Genomic DNA, 15,783 nt, shown 5'->3' on the forward strand with positions numbered 1-15,783 from the left:
TAAAGAGGGGGATGATAAACACCAAAGGGTCCACAGTACTTAGCTAAGCGTGGGATCGTGAAGAGATCAGCCTGCTTATTTGTTTCCTCCTATTCATCACATCGCCTACTGTGGTCACATAATTTTTCTTGTAGAATAAGTTGAAAAGTGGTTTTGAGAAAAAAAATAAGTGTGTTGCCCTGCGGACAAGAGCCTTTTCTAGGGGGGGTGTGGCTGGCCCGCCTCAGACTCATACCCTCGGACCTGCTCCCTCACTGCCCACCCCCATGTTGGCATGCTCATGGCCCAGTCAGGGCAACCATGTCTCCCCTCCTCCCACACACCAGATGGCCCCAGGCGCTCACCAGTTGTAGATGATCTGTCCCTGGCGGCCACCATGGCGGTAGTTGTACAGAATGATGTAGCTGTCACCACCATAGAACTGCCCATACGTGGCAGGGTTCACAGGCACTTTGTTGGATCCTTCAATTCTCCAGATCTGCCAGAGCAAAGCTGGGTCAGTACTCATGCAGCACCCCAGCCCTCATCTGAGGCCAACTGGGAAACCATGGGGTGATGGATCATGGTTAGATAACAGGACAAGCTTTTGATACATGATGTCACTCATGTTCAGAATGAAGTTAAATACTTTGCCCAAATCAGAGCCAGGAGGTGGCAGGGGTGGGATTCAGACCCAGGCCTCCTGCTCCAAATCCTTATACCACAGGGACTGAGGCCCACACAGTAGGTACTCACAATAAGCTCTTAATGAGTGTAGCACCGTGCAAGTTAAGAGCACAGGGTCTGAGTCAACCAGACCTGGACTCAAATCAGGCTTCACCCCTTTAAAGGTTTCGTCATCTTGGGCTTCAACTCTCTAAGCCTCAGTTTCCCCATCTGAACTATAGAGATAGTAAGAGCACCTACCCCAAAGGATTGTTGTAACTATCCAATGAGATTATTCATGAAAGTCTAGCACCATGCCTGGCATAGCTCTGTAAGGGGCAGCTGCTCTTATATATTATTGTTATCATTGAGAGTACCATTATTCATATTGTTACTGAAGTGTCTAGATTTTACAGGTCACTTCCAGAGGCAGGGTCATCGCTCGGTAACCCCAGAATGACCCCTGCTAGCAGGTCTTGTTGCAATGCTCTCAGGTTGCAACAAGGGTTGATAAACAGTTGCAAAGGCCTGCAGCACCACCTGGTGGTTCTGTGGAGACATTGAGTCCCAGAATCTCCAAACCTTGAAAATTCTAGATGATGGAGTATCAGGTGATCATCATCAAACCCTTGGCACAAGAGGAGGAAAGTGAAGCTCAAAGAGTTTAAGCAATTTGCCCAAGATCACACACCTGGGCTAGCAGAGCCCTTTCCACACTGCCCCACCCTGAATATTTTCATTGCACTCCCTTCCCACCAAAGTAATTTATGATCAATTATACTGATGACTAAAGCAACAGTAAACAGAAACGAACACTTCTGCTATTTCCACCATGAAGAATGGAATCAAGTTTTGCCTGAGGTGGATTCTACATCATCAATATCTCTGAATGCTCCCCATTCCTCCATCTTCACTGTGAACATCCTGGTACCCATCTCTGTGGAAGCTGCCCCAACTCCTTGCCTTTTCTGTGTTTCCATAATTCCCTGTGTTGGCCTCCAACTGACTATGACGTCTATCTAGACTAAGCACTCTTGTGGGGCAGGGTGAGGTCTGAGGCACTTGGTACAGGACCTGACATAGAGTCAGTGCTCAGGCTGTGTTGGTTGCAGGGGCAGATTACCCAATAAGCAAAGTAAGCATGGGCTTACTTATGCTTACTTACTAATCTGTAGTGAACATATTTTTGTTACCACATCAGAGATTCTGCTTCTAGGTATGGCTGGCATCTGTCTGTCTCCTAACCCCAGAGCACCTTCCTCTAGGAGCAAAACCTCTTTTCAAATTTACAATTCCTGACAGGGACAGAGTGCCAGTAAGCTTACTTACTAATCTAGAGTGTGTTTTACAACACACGTGAAACTGTTCTTGCTTATTGGGTAATTTTTCCCTGGTTGGTTGAAAAATTTAAGCAAAACAAAAGAACCTCACCCACCAACACTGTGCTCCAAATCATAGAGAAACATCTTCAGGGAAGTAGGAGGCAGAGCCTGGGCCAGAGGTGCTGAGAAGGAGCAGGGGAAGCCTGGGCCACACCCGCCCCCAGGCCTGGAGGTACCTGTTTCTGGCCTGTGCCATCATCGTCCATGCCATGCTGGGCAGCCATGGCGGTGGAGGTGTGCAGGGTGGCAGCGTCGAAGGGCACCCGCTCCACATTGGCAATGTGGCTAGAGAGGTAGGCCAGGCCTGGGCCATCTGTCTGGTCTGGGTCCCGCCAGTTCTTGAAGAACTGCTTGAACAACGGAGTCTCACCACCCTCAGGAAGGACTGCGACCTGAGAAAGGGAGACAGAGCAGGATGCAACACGGCTCGAGCCCTCCTGAGGACAGAGAACTCAGCAGGAGTTCTCGGGGAGACTAAGATGCCCAGGCCACAGTGAAGGTGGGACATCCACCCCACCCCAACCTATCCCCCCCAAACTGGACCCACCCCTCACCTTACCTCCAAGACTCACCTGGGTCTGCTTGGGGTAGCCCATCTTGGAGATGAAGTCAGAGGCCGTTTTGAGGGCAGCCTTCCTCTCCTCCATGTTGGCCTGCTTGCCTGTGGGCAGCCAGAGAGAGGATGATGGAGGGTTAGGGGCCTGTGATCGGGGCTGCAGCCTGTAAACATCCAATGGTCCAGGGACTCCTGCTCCTGGTGCCCGTGATTTCCACACCATGGGAAAGATCAGCCAGACTTCCCTCCCTTACCTTCTTAGACTGGACAGCCAAGGCCAGAACCCTGGAGCTGACCATTTATAGAGTTCCAGGGGTCTAGCCGGATGTCCTGGCTGATGGTGGCAACCACAGCAGACATAGTAATAGGTGCATCCGTTTGCTGACGATGTGCTTTTTGTTCAGAACCATGCACAGATTGTATCACGTAATCCACCCCACAATCTTATGTGACAAAGATCTTTAGTATATGGCCCCCATTTTATATATAAGGAAACATGGCTTGACCAAGTGACTTGACCGAGGCCATTCAGTAAATGGAAAAACTGGGATTCAGACTCTGCCCCTATCGCCTCCAAAGCCTATGCACTATACACTCAGGCCTCTCTGCTCTCCCTGGGCTGTCTGTTCATAGTGACGGGGCTTCTCCTTACTCCACGGTCTGAAGCTGTCTCAATCCTGAGAGCCTTCCCGTGCTAGGTGGGCTCCCAGCCAGTGAGCACGAGCCCACATTCCCAGCCTTATCATCAGCTGGCCTACCGCCTGGAGGGACCAGATAACAGTAAATAGTCATGAGCTCCTCCTCCCATTCTTTGCCCATCTGATGCCTCCTTCCCTTTCTGACCTTTTCCCTGGACTAGCAGTAGAACCAACAGGAGAAGAGGGTTACTCAGGGGATATCTGGGCCAACATTTTCCAATAGCATCCCACAACCATGGACCTCTGATAGAGTGTTTCCCAAACAGAAACCAGAGCACCCTTCTGAAAAGCCCCTATGTATATTAGCAAATTAAAGGCTCTGAGAAGTCCTGCAATAAACAAACCTGGTTAACATTATTTAACCCAGTGCTGTCCATGAACTTACTTGATCAGAGAATTTTTAGTTTTACATGATGCCAATTAACCTCTCAGAGAATTGGTCTTATGACACACTTGGGAAACACTAATTTTAGCCCAAGTAAGAAAGCTATGATCCAAGAAGGTAAGTAAATTGCCCTAGATCACATAGGGAGTCAGCTGCAAAGCCCAAAACTCCTGTTTTCTATTTAGAACCCTCCCACTGCATCAGGGTACTCTGAACACACTCTCCCCTCCCTCCTGAGCTGAGAGCCTGGAAGGCTGCAGGAGCTGCCACCTGTTACAGATTGAATTGTGTATCTAAAAAGATGTATTGAAGCTTAAACCTCTAGTACCCGTGAGTGTGATGGTGTTTGGACATAGGGTCTTAGAAGATGTTATCAGTTAATATGAGGTCATATTGGAATCAGGTAGGTCCTCATCTAATCTGAGTGACTTCTTTATAAAAGAGGAGAAGAGGCATAGAAATATATAGGGTGACAGTCTTGTGCAGAATGAGCTATTCTGCAAGCCAAGGGATACCTGGGGCTACCAGAGAGAGACAAGAAAGCCTCCCCCAGAGCCTTTGGAGAGAATGTGGCCTGAATTCAGACTTCTAGCCTTCAGAATCGTGAGAAAACATGGCTCTGGTTCTATAAGCCGCCAGTCTATGGTACTTTGTTACGGCAGTCCTAGGAAACAAATACACCACCCGAGGTTCTGAGGTCTGGTTGGGAACCCCTGTCCCCAGTACCTTTCCAGACATAGATTTTCCCATCTGTGCCATGGTCCAGGATGAAGCAGTCCTCTGACTTCAGGGCCCCCTGGGCAAAGGGGTTCTCATCAGCCACTAGGGAGACCGACATGGTGCCTGCACCATTGGAGACCTGATGGACAAGAGACAGAGAGCCAGGACGATGAGTGTCTGCAGTCACTCCCCTGTGGGACATCCACTATCTTGGCTGGCCAATGGGTATCCCCAAGCCAGCACCTGGGTTGATCCACATCACCTTCTACCCAAAAAGACACTGTAGAACAACACCTGGGCCTTCACCTTCAAGATCTGAGGCTTATTTAGCTTCTCCTTTTCTGGTCTCTCAGAGCCATATCTGCTGACCTGGGACTTGGGGTAACATGCCCATATTAGAAACTCACATTGAAAAGTAAAAGAAGATAAAATGCAGGAACAAGGGTGGCATGTTGTTGTTATGTGCCGTCGAGTCGGACCCGACTCATAGCAACCCCTCCTTGGGTTTCGGAGGCAGTATCACTTCGGAAGTAGATTGCCCCATCTTCCTTTTGAGGAGTGGCTGGTGCGTTTGAACCACAAGCCTTCAGGTTAGCAGTCAAATGCCTTAGGCACTACACCACCAGAGCTCCTTGCTATTAACTATAAAAAACACCAACTCAACTGCTGTCAAATCAGATCTGACTCATAGTGACCCCTCCTTGGGTTTCTGAGGCAGTATCACTATGGAAGTAGATTGCCCCATCTTCCTTCCGAGGAGTGGCTAGTGGGTTTGAACTGCCAGCCATCTGGTTAGCAGTCAAGTGCCTTAGGCACTATGCTACCAGAGCTCCCAAGGGTGGCATAGGAGAATTATATAGTTTGCTAGAAAGATATCAACCTCATTAGTAGAAACAGACAATAAAATAAAAAGAGCTGAATGCAATGCGGTATCCTGAATTGAAACAAAGAACTGGGGAAATAGTAGGAGTTCTAATGGCATAGTGCCTAAGGCATTTGACTACTAACCAGAGGCTGGCAGTTCAAACTCACCAGGCACTCCTTGGAAGGAAGATTGGGCAATCTACTTCTGTAAAGATTTACTGCTTCTGAAACCCAATAGGGGTTGCTATTAGTCAGAATCGACTCAATGGGAAACAGGTTTGTTTGTTTGTTTGTTTGTTTGTTTGTTAATAGTTAATAGTATTGAACGAATGTTAACTTCTTAGATCTGAGAAATATGCCATAGCTATGTGAAGATGTTAGGGAGAAGCTGGGCAAGGGTAAGGGTATATGGGAACTCTACTATCTTTTCAAATTTCTATAAATCTAAAAATTATTCCAAAATCAAATGTTCACTTTAAAAATATTTTAAAAAAAGAAAGAAAAAAGGTTTATCACACTTGCCCAAAGTCAAAAGACTGACAATACTCAAAAGGCTCTGAGTAAGGATGCCTTTCATAGCCCTGTGAAGGGAACTTGGGAGCCCTTCCAGAGCGCAGTTTAGCAATGGATGACAGAACTTTAACTGTTATTGTTGTTGTTATGTACCGTCAAGTCGGCCCCGACTCATAGCGACTCCTCCTTGTGTTTCTGAGGCAGTATCACTACAGAAATAGATCGCCCAACTAACTAGTAAGTGTTAAATTTAACTAGGTGCCCTGGTGGTGCAGTAGTTAAGCTCTTGGCTGCTAACGAAAAGGTCAATGGCTCAAAACCACCAGCCACTCCACAGGAGAAAGGTGTGGCAGTCTGCTTGCATTAAGATTAAACTCAAAACTCACTGCCGTCAAGTCGGATCCAACTCATAGCGACCCCTCCTTGGGTTTCCAAGGCAGTATCACTACGGAAGACTTGGAAATCCTATGGGCAGTTCTACTCGGTCCTATAGGGTCACTATGAATCGTTGTTGTTGTTGTTATTTGCCGTCGAGTCGCCCCTGACTCATAGCAACCCCTCCTTGGGTTTCCGAGGCAGTATCACTACGAGGCAGTATCACTACGGAAGTAGGATTGCCCAACCTTCCTTCCGAGGAGTGGCTGGTGGGTTTGAACCGCCAGCCTTCTGGTTAGCAGTCAAGTGCCTTAGGCACTATGCTACCAGAGCTCCTAATGAATCATAATACACTCAATTGCAACAGGGTTTATCTTTAACTAGTGAAATTTCATCGACTCTTAGTCAGGATTCGAATTGGTTCGAACTGGTTCAGTCAGGACCAACGGAGCACACACACTGCATAGCAACCAAGTCTCTTGTGTTTTGACCCGAGTAGGAAACGAGCAATGGTGGCCTGCTTAAAGATGGCAGCCGACAGCACCACTTTGAATGTGTGTTTCCCACCAACTCTGAACAGGGCATCACTGCCTTTTCCTACTCGGGTCAGCACCCCAGATGCATGAGATTTGGTTGCTATGTAACGCATATGTTCCATTGGCCATGACTGAAACAGTTCAAAGCCCTGATTTATTTTCTTTTGATGTTCTTGAGTATTTATCACAATACCCAAGTATTACCTTATAATCAGGAAAAAAAAAAAGTTGTTTTTATTTGGAGGCAGTGAGACTCTGCACCCCCCTTTCGTTTTTGCTTTGCCACAGATGAGCCTAGGGCACAACATAATGGGCTAGCCTCGGCTTTCCCCGGGAGCTCAGATGAAGCTAACTTCGCAGCTCAAGATCAGCCTCAAGTCAGCTTTTCAAATCACAGGGAAGAAATGGCAAATTAAGTCATTAACCACAGCTCACCACCTTGACCCACTGCTGTAATATTTCCTCAATTATTTTCCTACGACATCTTCCCATCAGTCATCTATTAGAACTCAAGAAATCCTAGAGTTGAACATATTGCCTTTCTCCCTACTATACAGATTAGGAAACTGAGACCCACAGCGAGAACAAGCATTGGTCAAGATCTCACATATGAACATGACATGGGTGTGTCTGCAGTCCATCATGTTATGTTGTCTTATTCTTAGTGCAGGAAGGCAAAGGAAGTACATGGGTATCCACAGAGAGACATGGATGCCAAGGTCCCCGCGCAGCTGTGGAGCTCCATACTGCAGGGGGACAGAGCACCCCAGGCTCACCTTGTAGAGCTTAGCCAGCCTGCGGTTAGCTGCATCCTCCTTGACTGTGTCCTCAGTACCTGGGGGTAGAACTGGCTTGGCACCTAGCACCTGCAAGAGATGGAGGATGGTGAGAAGGGGTGGCATGAGCTCCCAGCAGCCTCCCCACCACCACCAGGAAGCTCCTCAGGCAGGCAGGGTCCACTCAGGCATCCAAAGCAACCCTCCATGTGGGGCAGACCTCCCCTCCAAAGATGCCCTGCATCTGCTCCCAGGCCCCCTGTTGTGGGAGCTCAACCGGACCTGCCTGTCAAGTCCTTCCCTTCCAGTCTCCCTGTCTTTAGGAGCTCTGAGAGAGCACAGAAGCTCCTCTGTCCCCAGGATGGCCCGTCAGGTATTTAAAAAACAGAAACAAACCTATTGCTATTGAGTCAATCTTGACTCTCATGATGCCTCCCTGTGTTACAGACTAGAACTGCTCTAGAAGATTTTCCAGGTTATAATCTTTATTAAAGCAGTTGGCAGGTCTTTCTTCCATGGTGCCTCTGGATGAGTTTGAACCACCAAACTTTAGATTAATAGAAGAAGGCAAAGTGTTTGTGCCACCCAGGGACCCTTCAGATATTTACTTTACTTATTTTCTCCTCCTGTTGTTGTTGTTAGATGCTGCTGAGTCGGCTCTGATACATAGTGACCCCGGGCACAACAGAATGAAACACTGCCCGGTCCTGCGTCAGCCTCAGCATACTTGCTATACCTGAGCCCATCACTGCAGACACTGTGTCAATCCATCTCGTCAAGGGTCTTCCCCTTTTTTGCTGACCCTTCACTTTACCAAGCATGATATCCTTTTCCAGGAATGATCCCTTTTGACACCATGACCAAAATAGGTGAGATAAAGTCTGGTCATTCTCACTTCCAAGGAGCATTCCGGCTGCACTTCTTCCAGGACAGATGTTTGTTCTTCTGGCAGTCCATGGTACTTTCAGTATCCTTTGCCAATACCACAACTCAAAAGTATCAACTCTTCTTCAGTCTTCTTTACTTATTGTCCAGCTTTCACATGCATATGAGACGATTGAAAACACCATGGCTTGGGTTCAGTGCAGCTTAGTCTTCCAGGTAGGGAGGGAAGGGGAAGGATTAATTTCAGGCTAGATGGGGGCCACAAGCTGACGTAGGTAAGGGGAGGGATGGTATAGAAAGAGTGTGTGGCCACCATGATAACATTAGGGAAAGAGAGGACACTGAATTGTGCACATAAGAGATAAACAACAGACGCTAATACCAACCAGTATATCCACAATACTGCATTACTATTAACACCAAACACCAGACTACAGATAAACACATAAACATCTGAGAAGATCAGATGGGGGTCAGAGAACAGGAGTATACTCTAGACCAAGGATAAATTCAGCAGAGGCTAATCTTGCACAGATACCAGTGTATAAAATACCTGTAATCCTTACAGAAACAACAGAAGACAGACATAGAGTAATCCCTCACAGACAGTCAGACACTGTGGGAGAGAGATCCAACGGATCTACCAACTCAGGACCATAGTACTGGGGACACCAGGCACCAATTGGCACAACAAAATACATAAAAATCTTGTTCCTCATCCTACCTTGGTGAGTAGCAGTAGTGACTGGGGTCTTAAAAGCTTTCAAGTGGCCATCTAAGATGCAGCTAATGGTCTCCTATTGTTGGAAGCAAAGAAGAGTGCAAAAAAACAAGGGCATTTGGAAGGGATCAGCCCTAGGACATAATGGACCTCGAGACAAGAAAAATTAAATGGTGGTGACTAGCTACTGATGCCAACCACTCAGGAAAGGCTCAAAACTGGAGATCCTGGATAGAGTAGGAGGAAAAATGTGGAACAAAATCCAAAAACACAATAATGACCAGAATTACTGGTCGGATGGAGTCTGGTGAGATACCCATTACTATGGCCCTGGGATACATTCTGGGCCTAGAATAAAACTCACTCCCAAGGGCTGGCTCTCAGCCCAATAGTAAGCAAGATGTACATGCAGACCACTCAACCCAGGGTACACACTGACATACTCTATAGAAATGCATCCCTTGGAGCAACCAAAACAGGGCACCAGAGAGGCAACATTCACACAGAGGAAATGCAACACACAGGAGTGCATAACTATGAGGGGCACGGGGTGGGGTTACTGAACAGGGAGGGGAGGCGACTGGGTTAGGGTTGGGCATGGTAAATGGGGAGTGAAACTAAATGGACACGAAATGTTGAATGTAAAACAAACTCTGCTCTGTAGACTTGCACCTAAAGCACAATTAAAAAAACAGACAAACAAAAAAACACAAAGAGATATCTTTGCTCTTCAGCACTTTAAAGAGGTCTTTTGTGGCCAATTTGCCCAGGGCAGTATGTTGTCTGATGTCTTGACTGCTGCTTCCATTGGTGTTGATTGTGGAACCAAGTAATATGAAATCTTTGACAACTTCAATCTTTTCTCCATTTATTATGACGCTGCTTATTGGCCCAGTTGTGAGGATTTTCATTTTCTTTATGGTGAGATGTAATACATACTGCAGACTATAGTCTTTAATCTTCATCCGTAAGTGCTTCAAGTCATCCTCACTTTCAGCAAGCAAAGTTGTATCATCTGCTTATCGCAGGTTGTTAAGGAGTCTTCCTCCAATCCTGATGCCACATTCTTCTTCATATAATCCAGCTTCTCAGGTTATCTGCTCAGCATACAGATTGAGTAAGTGTGGTGAAAGGATACAACCCTCACACACTTCCTTCCTAATTTTAAACAATGCAGTATAAGCACAATCAAGTGTTCTGGAGTTCCCATTCTTCTCAATGTCATCCATAATTTGTTATGATCCACACAATCGAATGCTTTTGCATAGTCAATAAAACACAAGTAAACATCTTTCTGGCATTCTTTCCTTTCAGCCAAGATCCATCTGACATTAGCAATGATAACTCTCATTTCACGTCCTCTTCTGAATCTAGCTTGCATTTCTGGAAGTTCTCTGTCAATATACTGCTGCAACCATTTTTTATTATCTTCACCAAGATTTTACTTGTGTGTGATATTAATTATAGTGTTTGATAATTTCCACATTCTGTGGGATCACCTCTCTTTGGAACGGATACAAATCTGGATCTCTTCCAGTCAGTTGGCCAGGTAGCTGTCTCCCAAATCTCTTTGCAGAGCCGAGTGAGTGCCTCCAGCGTGGCATCCAGTTGTTGAAACATCTCAGTGGGATCATAACAAATTCCTGGAATTTCGTTCTTTGCCAATTCCTTCAGTGCAGTTTCGTGGATGGCCCCTTCCTTCTTCCAATTCTGACTTTTTTTGGAAGCTCCACTGAAGCTTGTCCATCATGGGTAACCCTGCTGGTATTTGAAATACCAGTGGTACAGCCTCCAGCTTCACAACACACAAGCCACTACAGTACAACAAACTGGCAGACGAGTGGTGGAGGTGGAGATATATATATATAGAGAGAGAGAGAGAGAGAGAGAGAGAGAGCGAGCTCTGGTGGTACAGTGGTTAAAGCATTTAAAGATTTACAGCCTTGGAAACCCAATGGGTGTTGCTATGAGTCAAAATCAACTTAATGGCAGTTAATTTGGCTTTTAGATGTACATATATATTATGTATATGTAAATCATATACATAATATATACGTACATCTATATATCTCATAGAAAAAAATCTAAACTCACTGCTGTCTAGTTGATTCGACTCATAGCAACCCTTCCTTGGGTTTCCAAGGCGGTAAATCTTTATGGAAGTAGATTGCCCAGTCTTCCTTCCACAGAGTGGCTGGTGACTTTGAACTGCCAGTCTTCAGGTTAGCAGCCAAATGCCTTAGGCATGACGCCACTAGAGCTCCTTTTTATGTATGTATATGTACGTATATATATTTCACTGGCTTTGCTCTGTAGAGAGCCCATGCTAAGACAGCAGATTAAACCTGTGTGGAGTGAACAGCCCCAGATGTGATGTGCAACTCAAGGATCAAGAGAAGTGGCCGAATAACCTGCTTCTTTCCCAACAGTTTGGTTCCACTGTACTGACAACCTCAGCTGGCATCATGGGCCACGAAGAAGCAAAGCAAAAACACAAAGGAGGATCATGTGTGATCTGCCCAGACATAAAGCTTAGAAGGTAAACAAGGATAGGAAAGAAGGATGAATGGAAACAGTAAACGCAAGAAAGAAGTGGTAAGAGAGCTGCTACACTGTGAGGATTGCAATCAATGTCACAAAACAAAATGTGTATGAATTGTTGAAGGGAAAACCAATTTGCTTTGCAAACTTTCACCCAAAATCACAATCAAAAGTTAAAAAAAAAACAGGAGAGAAAATCCTGGGATTCTTTGCCTAGGTATGTAATCCATTAATAGAAATAAAATGCCTCCGTGGACCAAAACAAAAACAACTGTCTTAATGGGGAAAAGAATGACTTACTTTTCCCTGAAATTAACCTCAGAATTACCTGTTGAATGCCAGACAGTCATGAGCACCCTGTCCCCACGCCCAGCCCCGCCCTGCACCCCTTCGATGTGGCCGTGGGTACCTGGAGCATTCCCTCAGGCTCGGCACCCTCCTCAGACACCTGCACTCGGGCCCGGCCACTCCGCTCATTGTCCCTGATGCCCTTGGACACTTGTGTGGCCTTCAGTCTCTCAAATCGGTTGCTGTTGGAGCCACACCATTGGTGAATTTCCTGTAAGACAGAGATCCCACGTTAGGCAGTGCCACAGATGTCATATATGGCCCCCAGTGTCGTAGTAAAAGGAGAAAGCTGTGAGGCTGAGTGTTTGTAAGCTCCCTGTGTTCTGTGTTTGCCCGGGTGAGGGCCGGCACAGCACATATGCGTACACACCCAAGCACAGTGGCTGTGATCCAGGTACACCAGGGTTTGTGATGCGCATCTGGAGATGTGTGCCCTTCCACAGCTACAACTACATGTTTTGTTGTTGTTGTTGTTTTTGCCATTGAGTCGGCCCCGACTCATAGCAACCCCTCCTTGGGTTTCCGAGGCAGTATCACTACAGAAGTAGGATTGCCCAACCGTCCTTCCGAGGAGTGGCTGGTGGGTTTGAACCACCAGCCTTCTGGTGAGCAGTCATGTGCCTTAGGCACTATGCTACCAGAGCTCCTTCAACTACATATAGAGTATATAAAAACATTTGCCTGCTGGTGAGAATGTAATTTGGTACGACCACCTTTGAAAACCATTTGGCTATAGCTACTACAGCTCAGTATACCTATACCTTATGACCCAGAAATCCCACTCCTAGGAACATACCCAACAGAAATGCATTCATATTTCCATAAAAGACCTGAACAAGAATGCTCAGAGCAGTGTTAACTGTAATAGCGCCCACACCAGAAACTACACCAAATGCCCATTAATAAATAGAAAGAATAAATAAATTGTGGTATAGCCACACCATTGAATCTTATACAACAATGAGAATGAACAATTGACAACTAAATACAACAATGTGGATGAATCGCACAAACATTATGTTGAGCAAAAGAAGCCCAACCTAAGAGTAGGGCTCCATGAACGCAAAGTTCAGAAACAGGAAAGATTCATCTATGCTGTTAAGAGAATTTAGGCTAACGGTTACCCTTGGAGATGGAGGGCCTGAAAGAAGGCAGGAGGGTCTTTCTGGGGAACTGGTGATGTTCTGTTTCTTGATCCGGGTGCTGGTTCCAAAAGTGGGTTAATTTTGTGAATCTCTTGTGCTATACGCTCAGGACTTTTGAACTTTTCTGTGTGTCCAGTATACTTAAAACAAAAGCTCACACTAAAAAAGTGTGCTTGTGTTTACATGGACTTTATGCTACAAGGGCATATACACATAACGTTTGGGGTGGAAGGTATGGCCATGTACATTTATAGGTGTGAGTTCATGTGGATTTGTGAGGTGAATGTGTATAAAACATTAAGCATCTGCAACGATGGGTCTCTCCTTGTCCAGAGCGAAGAAGAATGAAGAAAACCAAAATTCATGGAAACAATTAGTCCTAGCGACTGGTACACCATCCAGTCTACAGCCTATACGACTGTGAGACCAGAAGAACTAGATGGTACCTGGCTACTACTGTCATCCACTTGAAAGGGGGTCTATGTAGGAGATCCTTGATGGAGAGGCAGAACAATGTGGAACAAAACTCAAAATCATTTGGAGAAAAAAAAAGGGAGGGGGGGACTGCTGGTCTGATAGAGCCTGGTGGAACCACTGAGACTATGGCCCCTAGCTGCCCTTCAGATCTGGAATTGAACCCACACCTGTGGTTTCCAGCCAAACAAAAGACAGGCATATGAGTTGAACTTTTACCTCAAGTAGATACACTCCTTGGAGACAACAATCGTGGGAGAAAGAAGGGCTGCTTAAGCACAGGGAGACAGCTCAGGGGGCAGGAGTGCATGGAGGGATGGACACTGGGAAGAGGTAACTATGGGGAGGAAGTGGGAGGGGAGCTGTTACATTTTGGTAAACTGTGGTCAATGACATGAGACAAAGTATATGTGAACTGCTGTATGGAAAGTAAATTTGCTCTGTAAACCTTCACCCAAATCACAATAAAAAAAAAAAAATTAAGCATCTGTAAGGAGGGTCATATACCAATGTGCATGTGTGACTATGTGTATACCATAATACACGTGGTTCCCTAAACATACCTAAGTCCATGTGCATAAGTCTATGTGTGTATATGCTCATTAAGGCTCACATGGTCCATATATGGTGGATAAGAGTCTATACTTTTTGCAGTCATAAAAGTTTTGCCAGTCATATATTTATAAGTGTATGCCCATATGTAAACTGGTACACAACATAGATATGAACTCAAGATGTTAGGGAGCCTGTGTGTTAATTGAAGCTGCGCACATGGTGTGTCCTTGAGGTCTGTGTACATGCATATGATGAGCTTGAATCAAGACATGTGGGGGTCTATGCATGCTGGGCATGTCTGTACAGGGGTCTTTGCAGATGTGTCTGACTCATGCACAGAGCACAGGTATACACACGAGTCTATCTATCTCCCCAGAGTTAGGCCTGGGTCAGTTGCGCGTGAGTGACCCCTGGGAAAGGGCAGGACAGCACTCACATTGCCCAGGTCCAGAATGAAGCAGTCACCATTGTTGAAGCTCTCCCAAGACACTGGCACCTCAGTGGCACGGACCACACGCCGCCCTTTGACCTGGAAGAGTCTCTGCACCACCACTTCATTGGGTACCACGTGCTTGAATCCTGATGCCACGCCTCCTTTCTGCCGGTTCAACAAGACAGCGTCAGTCCAGGAGACAGAGTCCAAGGAAGCAGGTATGGGGAAGAGGGACAGCACTGAAGGAAATTCTTCCCTGTGGACCAGCGGCCCTCCAGCAACTCAGTGACTCTAGTCAACACAGGGCTGTCACATTCATTATCTTGTTTGAGCTTGGAACATTCTCATTCTCATTTCAGAGAAGGAAAGTGATATTCAGAAAGTGAATAAAATGTGCTAGGGTCACATGGCTAGGAAGTGACAGAACTACAGATTCCCACCTGCTACACCTCACTGTCTGTCTCCTCTCTGCACCTCAAGCCCTTCCTTTCTGAAATAGAGACACAAGCCTCTGCTCTGCCACCCTCTGCAACTGCCACCAAGAGAAAGGAAGGGGCTTTCAGAGGGCTCTCCGGCAGCAGTCAACACTGCTCAGCAGCCCCAGGCCCCAAGGTGTCAAATCAGAGCTGAGAAGGAGTACCTCATCTGACTTGAGTACCTCATCTGACTCCTGGATAAACTGCAGCCCAGAGAAGTGAAGTGGCCTACTCAGGAATACCCACCAAAAGTGTGACTCAAAACCTCAAAACCTTTCCTCTTGCTCCCACACCAGTGCTCATCTCCCTGCTCCATGCATCACTGGGGTAGAAGCAGAATGGTTTCCACTAGGAAAGAAATGCAGCCAATCTAGTCTCTCTTCGTGCACCTCACTTCACAGAGGAAAGCTAAGTCTGACTCTCACCTCACGGGCTCAATGAAGGCAAGCAGCAAAGGGAGTCAATTTAAACAGGGCACCTGTTATGTGCATGCAGATATATTTGCATACATCATCCATGAGGGAGATATAAGCATCCTCACTGGCTCTGTGGCTTAGTTGGTCAAAGCGCCTGTCTAGTAAACAGGAGATCCTGGGTTCAAATCCCAGCAGGGCCTTGCTTAACTTTGATGTGGGAGCTCTGGTAGCATAGTGGCTAAGACACTTGCCTGCTAACCAGAAGGCTGGCGGTTCAAACCCACCAGCCACTCCTCGGAAGGAAGGTTGGGCAATCCTACTTCCGTAGTGATACTGCCT

At 46.4% G+C, this 15,783-nt stretch overlaps 1 protein-coding gene and 1 non-coding gene across 2 annotated transcripts in view; one reads left to right on the top strand and one right to left on the bottom strand.

Moving 5' to 3' along the window:
* The window catches only part of GSN (gelsolin), a 37,134-nt gene that overhangs the window by 12,762 nt on the left and 8,589 nt on the right, over nt 1-15,783 (bottom strand). The window contains exons 4-10 of the mRNA XM_042780389.1: nt 14,556-14,717; nt 12,007-12,156; nt 7,451-7,540; nt 4,393-4,525; nt 2,600-2,688; nt 2,204-2,419; nt 345-478 (exon numbers count right to left, since the gene is read on the bottom strand). Coding sequence (XP_042636323.1) covers nt 345-478; nt 2,204-2,419; nt 2,600-2,688; nt 4,393-4,525; nt 7,451-7,540; nt 12,007-12,156; nt 14,556-14,717 — 974 coding nt within the window. The remainder of the gene's footprint in view (nt 1-344; nt 479-2,203; nt 2,420-2,599; nt 2,689-4,392; nt 4,526-7,450; nt 7,541-12,006; nt 12,157-14,555; nt 14,718-15,783) is intronic.
* On the top strand, nt 15,571-15,644 carry TRNAT-AGU. Its single transcript has one exon. It is a non-coding gene; the product is annotated as a tRNA-Thr (tRNA).

This window comes from Orycteropus afer, unplaced genomic scaffold (genome assembly GCF_000298275.1).
Source record: "Orycteropus afer afer isolate SDZICR_OR568_19922 unplaced genomic scaffold, OryAfe1.0 scaffold00037, whole genome shotgun sequence".
Taxonomy (NCBI): Eukaryota; Metazoa; Chordata; class Mammalia; order Tubulidentata; family Orycteropodidae; genus Orycteropus; species Orycteropus afer.